Raw genomic sequence first — 20983 nt, 5'->3', positions numbered from 1 at the left:
TCTAACAGGTTTGAATGATATGGTTAAACATTTTGAAAATACGGTGTTATCGCGGCAATATCATAGTGTGAAACGTTAAATACCGCTTTACGATTTCAAACTGCTTTTTGCCATGATATCGTAATATTAACTAGAGAGCCGATCGCATAACATTTACCAGAATACTCTCAATACAGGATGGATCTGGTTTTTTTTTATCTTCCATTACATTAGCCAGAATACTCTCCACACATGGTGAATCTGTTTCATATGATGCAGATTAGCATATTCTTAATACAGGGTGGATCGATGTGGGCTTTTTTGAAGTGAAGAAATTGGATCGGGAACATACATAGTTTACCCAAGATTGAATCGCAAAACCTCTAAAAGAGAGTATATAGTTATTATTATACTAAGCAACAAATCGACCCTGTGTTGACAGTATGTCGGTTAATGTTATGCTATCAGCCTGAGAAAGGAAAAAATGAAATGGATCTGTTGTTGTAACTTGTCAGGGCTGGAAGTATAACTTTCATACATAGAGCTGCCATATGAAAAAATGGAATGGATCTGTTGTTGTAAGGGGGGAAGTATAACTTTCCTACATAGAGCTGCCCTATGTTGTTCTATGACGTAGTAAGTTTAGCCGAGGCTAATTTGTAGGCTCACTAGATAATTTGATTATTTTAGTTTATTAAATTTTACCTTATATAATTATTAAATATTAAAATTTCAAATTTTAAACAAATTTACTAAAATCAACCTTCAATTTTTTAATTCTTTTAAAATAAACCTTCAATTTTTTAATTCTTTTAAAATAAATTTATATTGATTGTAGTTTCATTCAAATAATAAAATTATACATATATATTATTTCTATATGGTATATTTATTATAATTATTATATTTAAATTTGGTATTTTTTTTATTATTTTATATAATAATTTTTATATAAAAAACATATTATTTTTTATAGTGATAATTTATTTTTATTTTTTAAATGATTTTATTTTTTATCCCTTAAATATAATTTGAATTCTATTCTAATATCAAATAAAAAACATTTTAGTTAGATATTTAAAGAGATAAAAAAAATATATATTTTAGTTAAATATTGAAAAAAAAATAAAGAAACAATTTTTATTTTAGTTAGATATTTAAAGAAAGAGATAAAGAAATATAAGTGTATAGTATATGCCCATACCACATCAACAAAATCAAAATTACATAATAAATGTACATAAACTTTTTCACTTTAAAAATAATCTTTAACTTTATATTTTTTCATTACTTCTTTTTAATTTTTTAAATTTGTATTTTCCCTTCTTTTTAATTTTTCACCAATCAAAGAGTCATCGTAACTAACTACAAGCATGGATGCAGGAAAGTAAAATTATTAAAAGAATCTAGCGCGTTATTGAAGATATTATATACCATGACTCTCTTAGGAAGAAAGTATTGTATCTATTTTTTAAACAATATTCTCAAAGAAAAGAGTGGTTTTCCGAATCAAATAAATAATCATTTACAAAGTAAAACACCCAAATCTTTAAAGAGGAAAAATTTTAAAGATGAAAATTTATCTTAAACTTTAGAAACTTTGTTTAATCTTAATAGTCTTTAATAACATGCAAATTGTAAAATTTTTGATAATTTTTTTTCAAAATATTTAAATTTCTAATAATTTTATATAGAATCTATAAACTTTGCCCTATTTTTTTGGTAAAAAAATCATCTTATAAAATTTAGACTAATAATTTATAGGAAAGAAACTTGGTCATTTTTTTTTTGGAAAAATATGGAAAATTAGCCCATTTGCAAATATTAGCCTCCTAAAATATTCTGTTCTTCAAGTGAAATCAAGCATTATGTCCCCTTACCCATAGTATAAAAAAAACAACAAAGACTTTGATTGTGGAGGTTATCATAAAAAAGAGAGACAGATAGAAATAAAAAGAAATGGAGATTAGCGTGATATTTTGCTATTCTCTCTTGTTCTTGATGTTACCACATGGCCAAAAATATTTCCATATTCACTTTTTCATAGCTAGCACTATGCTTCCCTTTCACCTTTGTAAATTCTATCAAATCCTAAGATTAGAAGCTAAAGACAACAAGTGGTCTTTCACAATGATCAAGAGAGCTTGCTTGTTATATTTATGGTGATATGTTTACTTTTCACTTACTATTTCAAATGTTTAGTGACCACTATTTTCAATACTTGAGTATAGGTATTCATGAAAGGATGTGTTGTAGAAACTTATTGATTCAATTTGAATATCATGTTATACAAATAAACTAACAAATTTAGTTGGTAGATATTTTCTTTCTATTTTCAAACTAGTGTAGCCATATAAATTAAATGGTTGGTAAATGTTAATAGACATCAATCCATAATAAGCATCAAAACACTTCATAATACATGTAAAGTTGTTAAAGTGAAAAAAATCATAAAATTGACTGATTTATTATTATTATTATTATTATTATTAAAACGTATTAGTATGTAAGTTATATATATATATATATATATATATATATATATATATATATATATATATATATATATATATATATATATATATATATATATATATATATATATATATATAGGTTTAACTTGTGTGTGTAAAAACATAAAACAAGATTTTTATACATGGAGATTTACCCTCACTTTACCATGGAAATTTTTAATCTATAAATACTACGTAGCAAAGACCATACATGATTAAAAGGCTTGCTCGTTGATTATTTCATTGGATTAAGTAGTGGCTTATAGAAGCTTGGAAAGCCAAAGTAATAATAGTGGAAATAAAACTCGTATCTACTTTGATGTCATAAAATGTTTATGAAGATGTGTTGGGTCTAGATGAGGGATTTGATTGGTTAGTGTCTTTACATAAATATATAGTCTTATTTTCAATGCTTTTCTTGATATAATTGAGGAATCAGTGATCAACATTGTATCATAAACTAACCATAACTACACAATGAAGGTTACAATTCACTTCTCTACTCTAAAGCACAATAACTACATGTGGAAGGTTAAAATTTGTATCTCTCTAAAGCATGCAGTGGCTCAACAACATCAAAGATTTCTTTCATATTAGGCACTGTAAAGCTAAATAATCACCTCTCTTATTATTTTAATGGGAAGACTAGATTTTTTTTCTTTTTTCCTAATGCATATTCTCCAACTCAATATATATTCTCAAACAATACTCCATCAACTAATCTATCATTTATGTCTCCTTTAGTCATGACTCTTACCTCATCATATGTTTCTTTCCATGAATTACTTTCACATTCTCATTTCAAATTTTTTAGGTTTCTCACTAGAGGGTCTTCTAACTCCCTTGTAGTCAAAGAGGGAAGTTCATAGTCACGGAAGAACAATGAAGGTTGACTGCTTGAGGAGGTGGGGGTTTTTGGTAAGAATTTCCCTTTCTTATCCCTACTCCTACAAGGCATGAACAAACTAGCTTGTTGATTTTTTCAGATTTAAAAAAAAAAAATCAAAACAAAAATAAGTACTCCTGAAAAGAAACAGTACCTACTTATACACCCCCCCAACAACGTTGCCAAAAAGTGATGACCCTAGTATTGCACCAAGAATGTTGCAACTCCCAAGGGCTTCTCAACTCAAGTTATCAACCCAGGGTTTATACAATCTTAGAGGTGACAATGCTATATGCACTGTAGGTTAGGTTCTATCGATGTCACCCTCAATCATGAAATCAAATCAAGTTATTCAGATACCATTCCTTCAAATAACTACAGTGATTTTTTTTTATAAAATTCCATTCATTCAAATGTAAATGATAATTGAGATTGCATGAAAGAAAAAGGTTAATCTACTTATAGAGGTAAATCATGTTGTTATAGTTTGCACATTTAATCACATCAGTAACCTATTTGTATGCATAATTGTTCTACTCACATTTTCTTAAAAACAAGGAATCTATTTTTTAACATGCATATGAATAAAGATACCAATCCTAACTCTTTTTTCCCAACTGATGGTTGCAGTGATGAAACAAGGAGATTGGAGTGGTGTTAGAGTCTTCCTTAATCATCAAATCACAAGTTGGGGGCCATTATTCATCTCAACTAGGCTAGGATCAAAGTGGGAAGCAAAACTGGTTGAAAATAACACTGCTACGCAGCTACTATATGAGGTGCTACAGGAGGGTCTATAGTGCTACAGGAGGACCTATATTTCTATAGGAGGCCATGTTTTGCTGTAGGAGAAGGTTCGAGAGAAATTCAATGATGAAATTGGTGTCTTAGAGATGGAGGAAGGTGGATGGAGGTAGAAGGTGATGAATGAAGGTTGTGGGAGCCCCTTGGCCAAGTCTAGCACCCCTTGGAGGTTTATCTTGCACCACAGTTGATGCCCACGGTGTCTCTTGTTTGCCTTGACATAGTGATTTTGGAGATAGAGGTTGGAAGTAGTGTGAGGTTCCTAGGAGGAGGATGAGAATGTCCAGGTGAATGTGGAAAAGTATTCCCACCCCTGTAGATCAACATAGTCTCTGAAACTAGCCAAATAGATACATCAAGTGACCATTAACACAGTGAGAAATTAACATGGAAAAGGTGAGTTGAATTTGATTAAAATATACTATGTCCCACAACAATACTATGATCACTAAACAAATGACATTAAATCCTAATTTGCGGAGAATAAGCATGCAAAAGGATCACAAATAACATCTATTAATTTCCAAGAAATCATAAACAAATATTTTTGGACCGTGATTATCAATCCTTCCAATCACTTCCCACAAGAGAGGTGGTAGGAAAGCTGGAAATCACAAGTTTTTAATTTATAAAATCTACTTAAACAAGAGAAGGACTACAATGATTTAAAACAAGAACAAGAAGGAAATAAAAAAGAGGGACTAAATCCTCTGGGTTGGGCCCAAACCCAAGGGTTTCAGCCCTCCAAAACTAACTTAGATGCTGATCACTGGTAAGATTTCATTAATAGTCTCACACATAATATTAAAGTTAATAATAACAATGTCAATCACTAGGCTTAGTAGCTACTCTTAGTTGCAACAAAAATTTGAATCCTAATGAGACTTTTAGCTGGTTTATTTATACAAAAATGTAGTTGATGGCAGCTCCCTTGAAAAGAGGAATGATTCCCTCCAAGATCTTGAGAATTGTGGATTTGGTCCTCCATTGAAAAGAGGAATGATTCCCTCCATGATCTCAAGAATTGTGGATTTGGTCCTCCTTGATCTTTACATGTACTTGCAGTCCCTCGAATGCTAGTGAATTCAATCCATGAGTGAGGATTATGTGATCTGAAGCCAAGATAGAGAGTTAAGGAGGTGGAGAAGCCCCCTATATTCTCTCTTGGTTGTCTCAATCAAGCCCTTGCATAGTGAATGCCTAAAAAAAGCTTCCTTTTTGTGCAAATCAATCACATTAGGCCACACAATATGAAAAACACCTTTTAATCTTCTTACTAAGCATATTATGACTAAAAATGTGAATTAATGTGAGAAAATTATATTTTTAAGGCTGGAGGATGGCATAATACACTTCAAAATATACTTATTAATGGGACCCATGAACTTGCACTAGATGCATTGATTTCAGACTAGTTGCTGATTTATAATCCTATTTGATTTCTTGCACTAGATGCATTGATTTCAGTGTAGTTGTTGATTTCTAATCCTATTTGATTTATTGCACTAGATGTATTAATTTTAGTGTAGATGTTGATTTCTAATCCTATTTGATTGCTTTCACTAGATGCATTAATTTCAGTGTAGATGTTGATATTTGATTTGATGTAACTAGATGTATGTTGTACATTAATTTCAAAGTAATTAAAGTTAATATTGTGCATTGGTTTCAATGTAAGCACAAAAAAAGTATTCACAATGTGCATTGATTTATGTGTTACAATGATTCAATCATAAACACATTACTTGAATTTTCATCTTACTTGAAATATTTTCTTCTTGAAACAATATGCTATTCGTAATTCACTACATTCTTATTATTCCCATTTTCCATCATTTAACATTGTTAGTCACTTCGCATTAAAACAAGCTAATGGAAAAGAACCACCATTAAAAATTACTTGGGTTTTAATGCTCCATAAGTCACAATGATTAAATTTGGAGAAATTTACTATTAATATTGGAGAGCAAGAAAGATGAGGTATGATGTTTACTACAATAGCTAGAGTTAGAGATTTGAATGTTCTATGATTTCAAGGGCCCTTTTTATATGATTGATATGAAAGGATGATAAAAAAAATAAAAGGTGTGACAATAAGAAAAACATAAGAAAATAATTTGACTAAATTCTTATTATTCACATTTTCTATCATTCAATATCATTAGATTATCACTTTTCATCCAAAATAACATTAAAGAAAGAGATAAAATTAAAATTGTATGTGATTACACATGACTAAGACCAACATAGATCCGTCTTAACCCCAAATCTATCAACCACCGAGAGGGATCAAATATCTCGAGGTGCATACTTTTCCTCAAGTTTTTCACTAAAAAGGGAGGTTTGAACCTTGATATATTTGATCCCTCTTGACGCTTGATAGATATGTGGTTAAGATGGATCTATGTTGGTGTAGGTCTAATTTATCTAAAATAATTGTTGAAATATCAGGATCACCAATGGACCCCAAGGGAACCTTCTTGTGCTGACCTCTCTATTTCCCCCAGATGGTAATGTTCATGGTGGAATTTAGACTAATTTGTGGTCTAAGAAATCTTGAGAGATGGTGGATGGGAATTGGATCCATATCCAGAGATTAGGTTTGGCATAAAAACTCAAGGTAACTTTCCAAAAACAAAATGGGGTAAAGTGGCCTTGAAAACAACCCAAAGCATGTAGAGGAAGATCTATTGGCGTCAAGAATTTCCATCAGAGGAGAGGCAGTCAAGTGGACATCATCCCCAGAAGGGCCTGATGAAATATCATAAGGCATCGAAGTAAAACCAGAAAATGAAAGGGAGAGTGTTTGGCGAAGGGAAGAAGTTTTTTCATGACCAACACGGATCGTGGGATTCATGCGTTGGTTAGACTGATAATACATAAGAGATTTAGATAAACATGAGCCATCCTTCAAATGTATAATACCACGAGATAAATCAATAAAATTTGTATTATCATGAGAAGTATTGATAAAGTCAATACCAATATTATCTTGGGACCTTGCGCTAGAAGGATCCATAACTGCCTCGTCTAGTGCATATGTCATTAAAAAGAGAATCCCACCTCTTAAATCCATATGGTTCAACGACAAGCGAGCAAATGAAATGGGATACCCCAACAGTCAATTCGCTACCTTATTGATAATTCCCTCCAATTACTTTCTTGTTAGGAATCATTATTTTTAAAATTGTATTTTGAAGCTAAATAGATTCAATGCCTTGATTATGTAAATTACAAAAGTTGTACAATATATAACTTGTAGTTCTAACTAGTTCTTATTGGGTTCAAGACAAAATTGATTGAAAAACATAAAAAATGATTAAAAAATTGTAATAGAAAGAAGATTTTTTTTTTAAGGAACAATTTACTTTCTGTTAATCAAACTAGAATCTAGCCAGTGCCATTACATTCAAATGCATAGGATTTTCCACACTCCAAAATTGCTTTGACCATTGTATTTTGATATTCATAGATATATTTTCCAGATTAACTACAACATATTTTTTATAACTTCTCCAAAAACTGCCATTAATCCTAACAAAACTACATAACATAATAAAACTTTAGCATTGAAAGAAACTACCGAGAGCCCTCCTCATAGATCCCATTGTATTCCTCCATGCCCACATTGTTCGCTTCCACTTGCTAGAGTGAATCTGTTGCCACGTTCTGGCCTTGCTCCTGTTGATCATCGAGTAAGGGAGGAAGTGCACTGCCTCTACCAGATTCCATATGCTACTCAACATGTTCACTGAGTCCAAAGGCTTATTTCAGTACGTTAATGACAAATGACTCCACCTTAACCTCAGAATTATCCACTTTGAAGTCCAAATTTTTAACTCAATTGTTGCCTAAACATTTTCAAGATCCTTTTTTAAGCTTCCAAGTTGCCTTCTGACTAAAGAAAAGTGGCAATGACATTCAAAGATATTTTTCTCACCAATTATGGATATAATCGCCTCAAATTCTTATTTTAATGCCCGTACTTGCTCATCTGAAGAATTGTTGAAAATGAAATAAGAAAATCCTAATTTAATTTTGTCCGTGAATTAAAATTAAATTGTAATTCTAATTCTCTTAGAAACTTGTAATAGTTAACTAAGTTAATTTTACTTAGATGGTTTAGTTAATTCGAGTTGGGAGTCTATCTAGAATCATGTATATGGTTCCTTATTTTTAGGGGCCCAGGTTGAGTTTATTTTGAGTTGTAATTATTTAATTCAGTTTAACTTAGTTAAATTTAGTTAAACTAGTTCCAACTGATGGAGGAATTAGTGGGAGATCTAGTAGTGGGATGTAACCTATAGTAGTGGGGTGTAACGAGCACTACTCAACCAGTAAATTGGAGATTCACTCATAATTAACTCATGCATGTCAGATCAGAGAAAGACTTAGTTGAGATTGGAGTTAAGAGACAATGTATTATCAATTGTATTATCATATGAATTATACGTGTGGTGCATGCAATTAGAGGAAGGCCTATGAGGATTGTGCAGTTCATTATTTAGGAATTTCCCAATTAAATATGGGCTAATTCTCTAGAAAGTTGTGCAAGGAAATAAGAACTTGGGAGGCAGCAGAATTGGCTAAGTAATGGATGGAGATTGTTTGTGAAGCAATGAGATAGATATAGATAATACAGAGGTTGCTTGGGCTTGAGAAAAGCATTGTAATGTTCTCATTTTTTCTGATTAGTGCAATATACAGATAGTAGGGCTTTTAAATATGAATTTCCCCATAAAATTATTGGGTTATGTGTGATTGAGTTCTTTCTCTTTTATGCTTTGTGATTTCATCGATCGTTTATTGTTTTTGTTGATGAGTAGAGTACATTCAAGTTAATTGTTTTAGCATAGTACAATCTGCAGTTTGAATATACAAGGAATTTCGACATGGGATTAGAGCTAAAATCACTATAGAAGAGAAGAATATGAGTTTGTCTTTAGCAGGAGAAATCGAATTTCCAGTATCATACTTTAGATCAAGCAGGATGTTGTTCTATGGATTAAGACTTGAATATGCCCTTGAGGGTAATTCAAACTATTTGGCTTGGAAGGGTAGCATGGAGGCAGTGTTGGAAGACAACAGGCTTAAGGAATTCATAGAAAAAATATTCCTAAGCCAACTAATGCTCAAGATCTAGCAAAGTGGAGAAAGTGTGTGACAAAGGCGAGAAGGATTATCCTAGAAGGAGTTTGAGATCATATTGTCTCGAACCTTCACGATAAGGAAACTCCATTTGCAATGTGGAAGGCCTTGACATAAATATTTCAAAACAATAGTGACCACATGAAGTTGGCACTAAAGGACAAGCTTAGAAAGATCAAGATGGATAAGGGCGACATAAAACTGAAGTACTTGACCAAGTCCACCCAATGTTGGGATGAGCTTCGAAGTGTCATTGTTATAGATTTTGAAGACGATCTGGTGATATTAGCGCTTCTAGGACTTATTAAGAGCTGACACAACACCAACACTCAATTAATGGGAATGAAAAGCTACCAGAGTGGGATTGATTGTGGTCTGACCTAGTATAAGAAGGGACTCATCTAAACACTAAAGATGGATCCTCATCCAAGCTTGATGACGAGGAGAAATTTTCCTTAGCTGGAAAGGCAAAGAAAGGGAAGGGGAAGTCATCCCATTAGGTTTCCAAATTAGATTCCAGTCAAGGAGGAAAGAAGAATGACATGTCAAAGATTAAATCTTTTCAGTATGACAAATTGGGACACTATGCCACAAAATGTCCACACAGCCCGTAAAAATTCTTCAGGAGGAGTGGCAGGTGAAGTTCTTGCTTCACAATTTGAACTGGATTTCGCATGGTGACATCGGTGATGGGTAATGTGTGGTACCTAGATAGTGGAGCCTCATTCCATATGATTGGCAACAAAGAGTTCTTCAGTGAATTGAAGGAGAAGGACCTCCAGATGCACATCAATATGGGAGATGATGAGAGGTATAACATGACTGAAATGAGTACTATTACCTTTCAGAGGGAGTCGGTTTCTCCTATTACATTAAAAGATGTCATGTATGTTCCAGGTTTAAAGAATAACTTGGTTTCAATTCTCATGTTGGAGGACCATGGCTACAATGTGATATTTAGCAAGGAAAGGCTTTCCTTCATCACATAGCCTCAAGTAAGGTGAAGCGGATTAGGGTTTGAGTGAAGAACCTCTACAAATTGGATGTAGAAGACTGTGTTTCTTTGAGCACTAAAGAAGAGAAGGTGTAGACCTGAGACATCGGTAAGTTGTGGCATAGAAGATTGGTTCACTTGCACCATAGAACTTTGAAGATCATCGAAAAAAATTCTACAGGACTTCCCAAGGTTACACTAGAGAAGAGAGACACATGCAAAGGATGTATATTGGGGAAGTACACCAAAGCTTCCTTTCATGAGAAAGGCAGTGGACCGCAAGCGATCCTTGATTGAGTTCACTCATATGTGTGTGGATCATTCTCGACAACATCCACGGCCAAGCACAGGTGTTATGTAATATTTTTTGATGAATATTCTTGTCGATGTTGGATTTTCTTCATGTAGAAGAAAGATCATACATTTGCTAAATTTTGTGAATTTAAAGCACTTGTTAAGAAAGATACTGGCATGGAAGTTAAAGCTATCAGAAGCGATAACAATGGATAATATGTGTCGACTGAATTCAAGAACTTATGTGCATCAGAAAGCATTCGATGAGAGGTAATAAAACCTCATAACCCACCACAGAATGGGGTGGGTGAAAGGAAGAAAGAAAGTATTGTGGGAGTGACATGAGCAATGTTGCATGATCAGGGCCTACCATTGCACTTTTGGTCTAAAGCATGGAACACAATTATTTATTTGCAAAACATAAGCCCTCATCAAATTCTTGAGATGAGTACACTAGAAGAAGATTTTTCAGGTAAGAAACTAGATGTGGCACACTTCAGGATCTTTGGCTCATCAGTCTACTATCATGCTACCAAAGATTCACAGAAAAATCTAGAGCCAACAACTGAATTGGGTATATTTTTGGGTTACATTGATACACCTCACAACTATTGGGTGTACCTACTACACAAAAGGATGAAATTAGTTGTAGAGATGTAAAGATCAATGAAGAGAAAGCCATGAGATGTTCGCTTGAGAGAGAGCTTAAACTACATGTAGATGAGGAGCTTTTAGCTCAAAAGGAGGAGCCTTAGGATGATGTGGAGTAGCCACATGCAAAGGAGGAGAGAGTGGAAGAAGCCACTCATGCATATATTTCTAGAGATGGAAGGAAGCACACCATAGAGGCTGATAGATTGATGCATGATGCTAGGCAGAATGTGGGAGCACCCACATCACAATGGAGGTAGAGGAGGTCACCAGATCGATACACTAGCTACATGGCTCTGATGAGAGAGAGTGTAGAGGTTGAGCCTTTTTCATTTGAGGAAGTAGTGCAACAACTAGTATGGGTTGATGCCATGGTTGAGGTGTATGACTTCATTATCAAAAATAGTGTATGGGAAGTGGTCCTAAGACAAGCAGACAAGTCAGTGGTGAGTTCTAGATGGATTTAGAAGGTAAAGCAAGAAGCAGATGGGAGTGCGAAGAAAAACAAGGCCATATTTACGGCCAGAGCATTCTCTTAGGTTGAGGGAATTGATTATGAGGAGAAATTTTTTCCAACAGAAAGGTACTCGTCAATAAGATCTATTCTAGCACTGCCAGCCTAGATGGGATGGAAGATACATCAGATGGATGTGAAGACAACATTCCTCAATGATATTATTGAGGAAGAGGTGCATATTGAGCAGTCATAAGGATTTCAGACCTTAAATAGAGAGTCGTATCTATGTAGACTCAAGTGAGCATTGTATGGACTAAAGCAAGCACCCCATACTTGGTACACTAGAATTAACAGTTATTTCACCAGGGTGGGCTTCACCAAAAGTGAATAAAATGTGAACTTCTACCATATTGTGGTTGAAGGTAAATTGTTGATTATAGTATTATATTTCGATGATTTGATTCTAACAGGTGATAAGAAGTTGATAAAAATTTTCAAAGAGAATCTCGCAAGAGAATTCGAGATGAAGGACCTCGGGCTCATGCATTACTTTCTTAGTATGGAAGTATGGCAAGGGGATGAGGAATTGTTTGTCTCTTAGGGAAAGTATGCCAACGAGATACTGAAGAAGTTCCATATGGATAGAAGCAAAGCCATGGAGACTCCTCTAGTAGGCAACTGAAGGAAGGAGGATGCTACTTCAGGTGAAGTAGTGGAGGCTACTATTTATAGATAGTTTGTGGGTTCACTTATGTATTTGGTGGATTAGTCAAGCCATGGTTAAGCCAACCAAATTGTATTGGAAGGAAGCTAAACATGTGTTGAGATACCTCAGAGGCACCACTCAATTTGGTATTTGGTACAAATGGATAGAGGGAGTGAAGCTTCAAGGCTTCATAGATGCAAATTGGGTAGGGCATCCATTCGGGTGAAAGATAACATCAGGAGAAATCTTCAGTATTGTGTCAGCAACAGTTTTTTGGTACAACAGGAGGCAGAGATCAGTTGCATCCAGTTCAGCAGAAGCAGATTACATGGATGCTAGTCAAGTAGCTTGTGAAGCTATCTGAATGAGGAAGATCCTTGTTGGGTTATTTGTTTAACAGATGGATCCTACAGATTTACTGTGACAATCAGAGTTGTATCAAACTCTCTAATAATCCATTTTTTCATGATCGATCCAAGCATATCGACATCTGGTATTACCATATACGAGATTGTGTGCAGAGGAGAATCATGTTGCTGGAATACATTCCTACAGAGGAGCAAGAAGTGGATATTTTGACAAAGCAATTGTCAAGATGCAATTTCGAGTTTCACAGAGGCAGGATCAGGGTAGTAGATAATCCCTTTCTTGTTGACAGGGAGTGTTGAAAATGCAACAAGAAAATCTTAATTTAATTTTTTTCTTGAACTAAATTGTAATTCTAATTCTCATAACAACTTTTAATATTTAACTAAGTTAATTTGACTTAGTTGGCTCAGTTAATTCAATTTGGGAGTCTATCTAGAGTCATGTAGAGCGTTTCCTAAATTTTAGGGACCCAGGTTGAGTTTATTTTGAGTTGTAATTATTCAATTCAGTTTAAATGAATTAAATTCGTTAAACTAGTTCCAAATGATGGAGGAATTAGTGGGAGATCTAGTAGTGGGGTGTAACCTACATTAGTGAGGTGTAACCAACATTTCTTAGCTAGTAAACTGAAGATTCACTCATAATTAACTCATGCATGTTAGATCAGAGAAAGACCCAGTTGAGATTAGAGTTTAGGGACAGTGTACTACAGTTGTATAATCGTCTAAATTGTACAAATGGTGCATGCAATTAGAGGAAGGCCTATGAGGATTGTGCAGTTCATTATTGATGAATTTATTAATTAAATATGGGCTAATTCCTTAGGAAACTGTGCAAGGAAATAGGAGCTTGGAATGAAACAAATTTGGCTATGTATTGGCTGGAGCTTGTTTGTGAAGCAATGAGATAAAGAGACATAATGCAGAGGTTTCTCGGGCTTGAGAAAAGCATTGCAATCTTCTCATATTTACTCATTAATGCAATATACAGATAGCAGGGGTTTTTAGCTGTGGCTTTCCCTAGAAAATTATTGTGTTATGAGTGATTGAATTCTTTCTCTTTTACGCTTCGTGATTTCATTGATCATTTATTATTTTCACTGATGAGTAGAGTAGATTCATGTCAATTGTTTTAGGATATTATAATCTGTAGTTTGAATCTACAAGAATCACCAATACCATTTCCTGAAGCGAATGCCATACCTTAAATTCAAATTAGTCTAATGGAGAGACACTGCAATTGAAGCCTGCACAACGAACCCTTTATATCCAAAAGTAGCTCCTAATGGGCAGCATGATGAGTCCATTCATATTTAATGCTACCCTCATTCCATTGCTCCAAGAATAATTGTTATTCCATTGTTGCTTGTGTTGGATTGAAGTCACACATGATCGAACAGGACCATTCCTCCTCTATGATGTTACGTGTTGATCATGCTCTTCTAGATGACTTTAAAAACTTGTAGAGGCTACACCACCTGTCTGTATACTCATCCAAGCTTTTCGTGCTATCCCACTTTTTTGATTATGTGATCCAATAACTTGCAAGAACATTCGTCGAGACTTGAATGTGTCTTGGAGTTATTTCCATAATTATGTTGTCAGCTAGAAAAAGAATTCCACCTTAATGGCCTTCACCCAAATCAAAATCCTTGGAATGTATATAGTCATGGGGTATGACATATTGTTGTTCTGCCTTGCACCTCCATCAAATTCCCTTGGGACAAATTGACCCCTATATTAGCTTGGCTATCTTCCAATTGATTGTATTCACATTTAGTATGGAGGAAGTCAAGATCTTCAAATTTATCCTTAAGTAGATGTATTCTTTGAAAGGAAGGCATCAACTCATTTTCCTTGCAGTTCTTCATTTTGTAGAATTTTTTAATAGTGATGAGTGAATCACCAAATACACTTAATTGATGGATTCCCTCGGACACTTCAGTCTTCATCTCTTGTCAAATATCTAGTAATTATGCTTGGATTTTTTAGGCAATGCGCAATCCCCATGCAAAACCTTTCTCAGTTTCTCCATCGAGGCGAAGGATAACCTGTTCATCCCTTGTCAAAGATCTAGTATTTCTGCCTAGTTTTGTGAGACAATGCCCAATCCCCATGCAATTTTTTTTTCCAATTTCTCCATCAGGAACCTCTTATCCCTTGTCAAAGATCTAGTATTTCTGCCTAGTTTTGTGAGACAATGCCCAATCCCCATGCAATTCTTTTTCCAATTTCTCCATCACAGCAAAGGATAACCCCTCCCGCTATCCCGCTTCCCCCACAAAGAAGAATTGAAATATTTTAACCATAAAAAATTATTTATTTATCCAGTTATTTTATATAATATATGCATATTTTTTTAAATCATATATTATTTACGTAGTTGACATTGGAATATTTCACATAATATTGACATTTAAATATTTTATTTATGGACCACATTTCTCACATTAAAATGTATGTTTCTTATTAATGTATTTAATATTAATTTTATATTAAAAATTAAATACATCTGTTTCTAGTTAGAAAGTATTTGAATTTTTTATTTTTATTACTTCTTTTCTAATATTTTATTATGATTGATGATAAAAAAAATATATATTACTTTTCAAAAAATATTTTTTTTATTTATGATTATTAGCACATTAAGAATGGAATTTAATATAACAGTTTCAATTAAAGTTAACAAATAATATATTCTTATTTTTCCTTAACAATTTTTTTTATTTACAAAATATTTTTTTTTTATTTTAAATCACAAATCACCCTATGATGGATGGTAAAGTGTGCCATAATTTTATAATATGTGAATTATATATAATTTTAATATATAACAGAATTAAATATTATTTAAATTATTAAATTTCTTTTTCATTTTTAATAATAACATTAACAAATCACGTAAAGATGCAATAGTAAATTTCAAACAATTAAAATGTCAAATAATATTATAATAATTCTTTAATAATATGAAAAAAACATCTTAAAAAAATTCTATTATTATTATTTATTTTAGTGAAATAATAAATAAACTAATTAATTAAAAATGGTCTCAAAAAATAATATAACTCTCTGTGCAAACTTATAAAAGATATTATACTTTAATAAGAAACTATAACATTATTATCTATTTTAGTAAATTAAATAGTATTTATATTACAAAAATTCCAAATTCATATATAATGTTCTATATAAAAGAAACGTTACTATAATATTATTATCTATTTTAATAAATACTATTATATATATAATATTTATATTACAAAAATTCCAAATTCATTAAGTAATATTTCTATATAAAAAAGAACGTCGAGGATGAATGAGTTAGAAATAAAAAATAAAAATCATAAGAAGATAAATTATTTAAATAATAAATAATAAAAAGATAAATCATAATAAAAAAGTGAAACGGCGAAGAAAATAATAATAATAAAATAAAGACTTAATAATACCTAAAACAAAAGATCTAAAGAAATACATAAACAAGATAACAAAAGGAAAATTAAGAAAGGGTAAAAACAAAAAAGAAAGACAGGAATACGCGGATGAAATCTATAAATCTTTTTTTTTAATTTAGATTATTTATTTTTCTAATTACGCCGTAAGGCGTTTCCCTATGAAATGAACTCCCCAAACTGTTGTTGTGTCAAAATATTTATGCCGTAAGGCGTTTCTCTCTTAAATGAACTCCCCAAACTGCTGTCGTGTCAAAATATGTGCCATTCGATTTTGTTGTTAGACGATTGGGTAATCATTAGCCGTTGATTTGAATTGAGCAATGCCAGGGACGACGGTCCATATGAACCATCAACCGTCTTAACATCCAGATGTGACGTATCAAGCGAGACCTTTCAAGTTTCAAGTAGCAGGTGGTGTTTTAGTGGCATGCATTTCCTTCCAAACAAAAACCGCGTTGGCCAGCGCGTTGTATGAACTCCCCCCCTCCACCATTGCAAACCGGGCCTTCCCCATTAATTCTGCCATCCCCTTCTTCATTTCCATTCCCCCCTCTCTTTCCATTAATTCCCTCATCGCTCTTTCCACTTCCTCTCTCTTCACCAATCCATCTGCTCCCTTCTGCGCTTCAATGCCCACCTTCATCTCCTTCATGAGAAGGAAGGCATTCATTCTCTGTTCTGCAAAGAGAGGCCAAGCGATCATCGGCACTCCATGTAAGATGCTTTCTATTGTTGAATTCCAACCGCAATGAGAAATGAAACCGCCTATGGATGGATGAGAGAGGACAACAATCTGAGGTGCCCATGAATCCACCACAAATCCACGGTCCTAGGTTCGAGTCTCGAAACCCTCAGGTAAAACCTCCCTCATGTCTGCTTCAACAGTCATCGTGGATTCAATTGGACGAGGAGGCTCCTTACGCAACACCCAAAGGAACCGCTGCCGGCTTGCTTCTAGCCCCAAAGCTAGTTCCGGAATCTGATTCTCCAACAGGGTGCCGCGACTCCCGAAAGAAACGAACAGAACTGATGAGGCGGGCTGGCGGTCCAGCCATTTGAGGCAGCTCTCCTTCTCAAACTTATCTTCAGATTCTGACAGAGGCGAAGCTATTAGCAGCCCAACAGGATAAATGGAAGGGGTCATTTCAATAGCACCCAGAACCTTTCCTTCCTTGAGAGCTTTTATTTGTTCTAGTTCCATTTCTTGGCATGTATTTATCAGAATTCCACGAGCTTCCTGAAGCTGAAGGGAATGTTGAATGAACCAGTTGAATGAAATATCAGATCTGTCTAGAAGAGGGTCTGGCAAATCTATTCCAGGAATCGGCGGAAGGCCCGACACTTCGATCAGGAAATTTGTGTCTTTGAAGGAAATTTCAATGTTGTGGACAAGTGTTGGAAGGTAGAGCATGATGTAGAGGAGAGAAGACCCAGAAGTGGAGAATATGTAGCAAGGTATTTCGAGTTTGGAGGCGACATCCAACATGGGTGTACCGACAAAGTCGATTATGAAAGCGCAGACAGGAAACAAAAAGGATGTGAGAGCATCTTGCACTAATATTTTAGCTTTCTCCAATAGTAAGGGCATGCGTACAAAAATTTTCATCTCGGCATGATCCCCTTCGATCTGAACATCGGGGAGCTCTATGAAGCGGATCATGTCCCCTGACGAAGACGGCAGGGTGTGGTGAGGAGAGCCGTCCATCCATTTGGCGGTGAAGAAGGTGACAAAAAAGCCATGGTACATAGTCAGCCGCTTTGTAAGCTCAAGCAGTGGGATGTGATGGCCCAACCCAAACCCAGGGAATATTACGACATGAGGCTTTTGGCTCTACTCTTGTGACTCCATGAATGTCTCTATATGCCAACAAGCAAATGCCAATATTTGAAGGGTGGGTTCTGTAACGATGAAGCAGAGAATTTATAGTTATAAAACAAATGTATGAGCACGCTTGCGTCGTAATGAATAATTTGGGGAGGCAGCCAAAACTAAATTTTAAACAAATATATGACCCACCACGTTTTTGTTGTTCTGAGGACTTGGCAAAAGACTACAGACAATTTAGGGTGGATTTTTCATTCATTTGTTGACTTTGTAGTAGCATGTTGGCAATTTAGGAGAGACGTATGGAAAATGGTAGGACCCAGGGCTATATTAAACAGTTTAATTTTGCTTGCAACGTCAGTGCAGACATATGGACGATGCCACCACTATTTTAAACAGTTTAGTTTTGCTTGCCACGTCACTGCAGACATACGGGCAATTTAGTAGAGACATATGGAAAATGGTAGGACCCGGGGCTATATTAAACAATTTAATTTTGCTTGCAACATCAGTGCAAACATATGGACGATGCCACCACTATATTAAACAGTTTAGTTGTGCTTGGAACAGATTCGTAAGTGATTAATATATATAACGTGGGTGGGGGATGATTTTTAAAAATATATGTTGTATTTTTTATTTATTAGGTGATACTGTCATGACATTAATCTTTAGAGCTTTTGACTAAGCTATTAGATTGGCATCACAGTAGTATTATCAATTTTCTACAAACATGAATTATAACTTAGCAACACAAAAATTCAAATGAAATAAGGCCTAATCCTTTAATCTAAGTCTATAATAGTTTCACTTGTAGGAAATCAAGTTGCAATATTTCATTGCCTATATGGGTAAATGGCTTATGTAACGATACCTTGTTTACTATGTAGTTAATGATTAAAAGAAGATTAACAAACATTCATCCAATAATTACTATTTAGCTAAGAAATATGGAAGACGTGCAATCAAGCTTCAATACTCTAAGTAGTATCCACTATGGTTCCACTAGTATAAAGGAAATTTATAGCAGTTTATCACAACTCAGTGATTAGATATCACTGGTAATAGTACTTTGATGACCACTCTGAATTGTGACTAAAAGGCAGATTCAAGCTTCAGTTAAAGCAAAGATACAACTAATCAAACATATGAGACCTCAAAGAAAACATAAACAATTGATAAATAATAGAAAGTTGAGAAGAATTTAAAGTATTTCCCAAGAATAAATCTATATGGTGGAAATAGTGAAATGTATACACAGTAACTCACATAAATATAATAGTGCACATGTCCAAACCATGGGGTCCCTCTAGAATTTTCATATCCACATCATGACTATTATCTTCTAAAACTTAGAGTAATATATGAACATAGAAACATGAAAATGCACATATATTAATTAAAAGTTCATTGTATACAATGTTCCCTTTCTTCTACTCTTTATTTTTATTTACAAAAACTAAAATATAATAAACAAAGATATGTTCCATCTCCTGGAGTAATGACATATTGATATAACATCTAAACTTAGGCAATTCAATCCATCAAAAGTGTGATATCGACCTCAATTGTGCTTTTTAGATAAATATGGAAGTCAAACCTGATATTTTTGCATTATTTGGATTGATGACACTTGTGTTGACTAGAACATTAACTAGGGGTGTTTGTTTTGTATTCTACACATCCAAGGGGAACCACATTGTGCCATGAAGGTGACGATCGAAACCCGTATTCCCTATTTCTAATTAGGAAATTTCTATGACCTACTGAAAAAATGAAGGAACGAAAATGAAGTTATTGTTTAATGTATAATAAAATCAAACAAAAACCTTGCCTAGAAACTTCAACATTTAATATATTCATTCCTAAAAAGTCTTCCTCGAAAAATTTAAAAATCAATATCCTTTCCAAAAAAGTCTTTCCCAAAATATTTATAAATTAATATCCTTTTCCAATTAATATATTTTTGGCCATATAAACTAAACTTTGGAAATTATGTCCTTGCCACACAATTTGAAGAGGGCAACGACAAATATTAATTTTTATATGTGAAAAAAATGGTATCTACACCTTTGTCAGTAATAGTACATCTAACAACCTTGCAAATTTAGAGAATCCCAATGGATCTAACAAATTAAAGCAAGCAATTTGAAAGCATTCTAAATCCTCATTTGATGCTGCCACCCTCTGTTGGCTCTAATGGCCAATCCTGAAGCAAGCAAACATTCTAGTGTATATTTGTATTGTACAAGATGGTCACTATATATAATTATGGCTACATAACAAATACATCGTGGATGATAAATTTTTTCAAACCACCAACATGAATATATGCTCAAATCTTTCCATAAATCTCTCGATAAATCTTCATCCCTATTTTCACTCATTTCTCCCAATATCTCAATCTTCCATAGACTTCTATGTTTGGTCTACATCATTACATTTTCATTTCACAATTTAGATATTAAATTTACTTCACAAGTAGTAGTTATTCCATTATAACACCCTTAACAAATTATTGTGATTTGAATATCTTCAATTGTCCTTTGAATTGGTCCCATCTTCATCTTCAATCCTCTACACATTTCTTCTTTGGCCTTATTATTTCATCTTCATTTATCTTCAATTTTCATATTATACCTAAACAAACATAAATAATGTGTTTGTTTAAGTCCATATAAAAAAGTTACCATCCACCTAAATGCATGGGTTTTCTACCACTGTATCAAATATTTCTATAGGAAACCTTTTCTCTTACGTAGTTTATCAACATATATTTATACCGTTAACTCCATATATCAATATAATCATCAACTTGGGTTTTTAGGCTTATCCTTAACTACACAAACCTTAGGTGGTTTCAAATTACCACAAACATACATTACATCAAGTGGTTTTGG

General features: G+C 33.7%; 1 protein-coding gene across 1 annotated transcript; it reads right to left on the bottom strand.

The window, feature by feature from the left end:
* Positions 1-17087: 17087 nt before the first annotated feature.
* LOC149212247 (UDP-glycosyltransferase 72B1-like) lies at positions 17088-18005 on the bottom strand. Its single transcript, XM_089388601.1, has one exon. It carries the CDS (start codon positions 18003-18005, stop codon positions 17088-17090), a length of 918 nt encoding a protein of 305 aa, XP_089244727.1.
* Between the last annotated feature and the right edge of the window lie 2978 nt (positions 18006-20983).

Source organism: Pinus tabuliformis, chromosome 1_1 (assembly GCF_031772625.1).
Source record: "Pinus tabuliformis cultivar Carrire ecotype Pingquan chromosome 1_1, CPIR1, whole genome shotgun sequence".
Lineage (NCBI taxonomy): Eukaryota > Viridiplantae > Streptophyta > Pinopsida > Pinales > Pinaceae > Pinus > Pinus tabuliformis.
The sequence above is the reverse complement of the archived record's forward strand: the minus strand, read 5'-3'. Positions and strand labels throughout refer to the sequence as shown.

Coding starts and splice junctions, on each gene's coding strand:
- LOC149212247 (XM_089388601.1), bottom strand. CDS start 18,005: ATGTACCATGGCTTTTTTGTCACCTTCTTCACCGCCAAATGGATGGAC.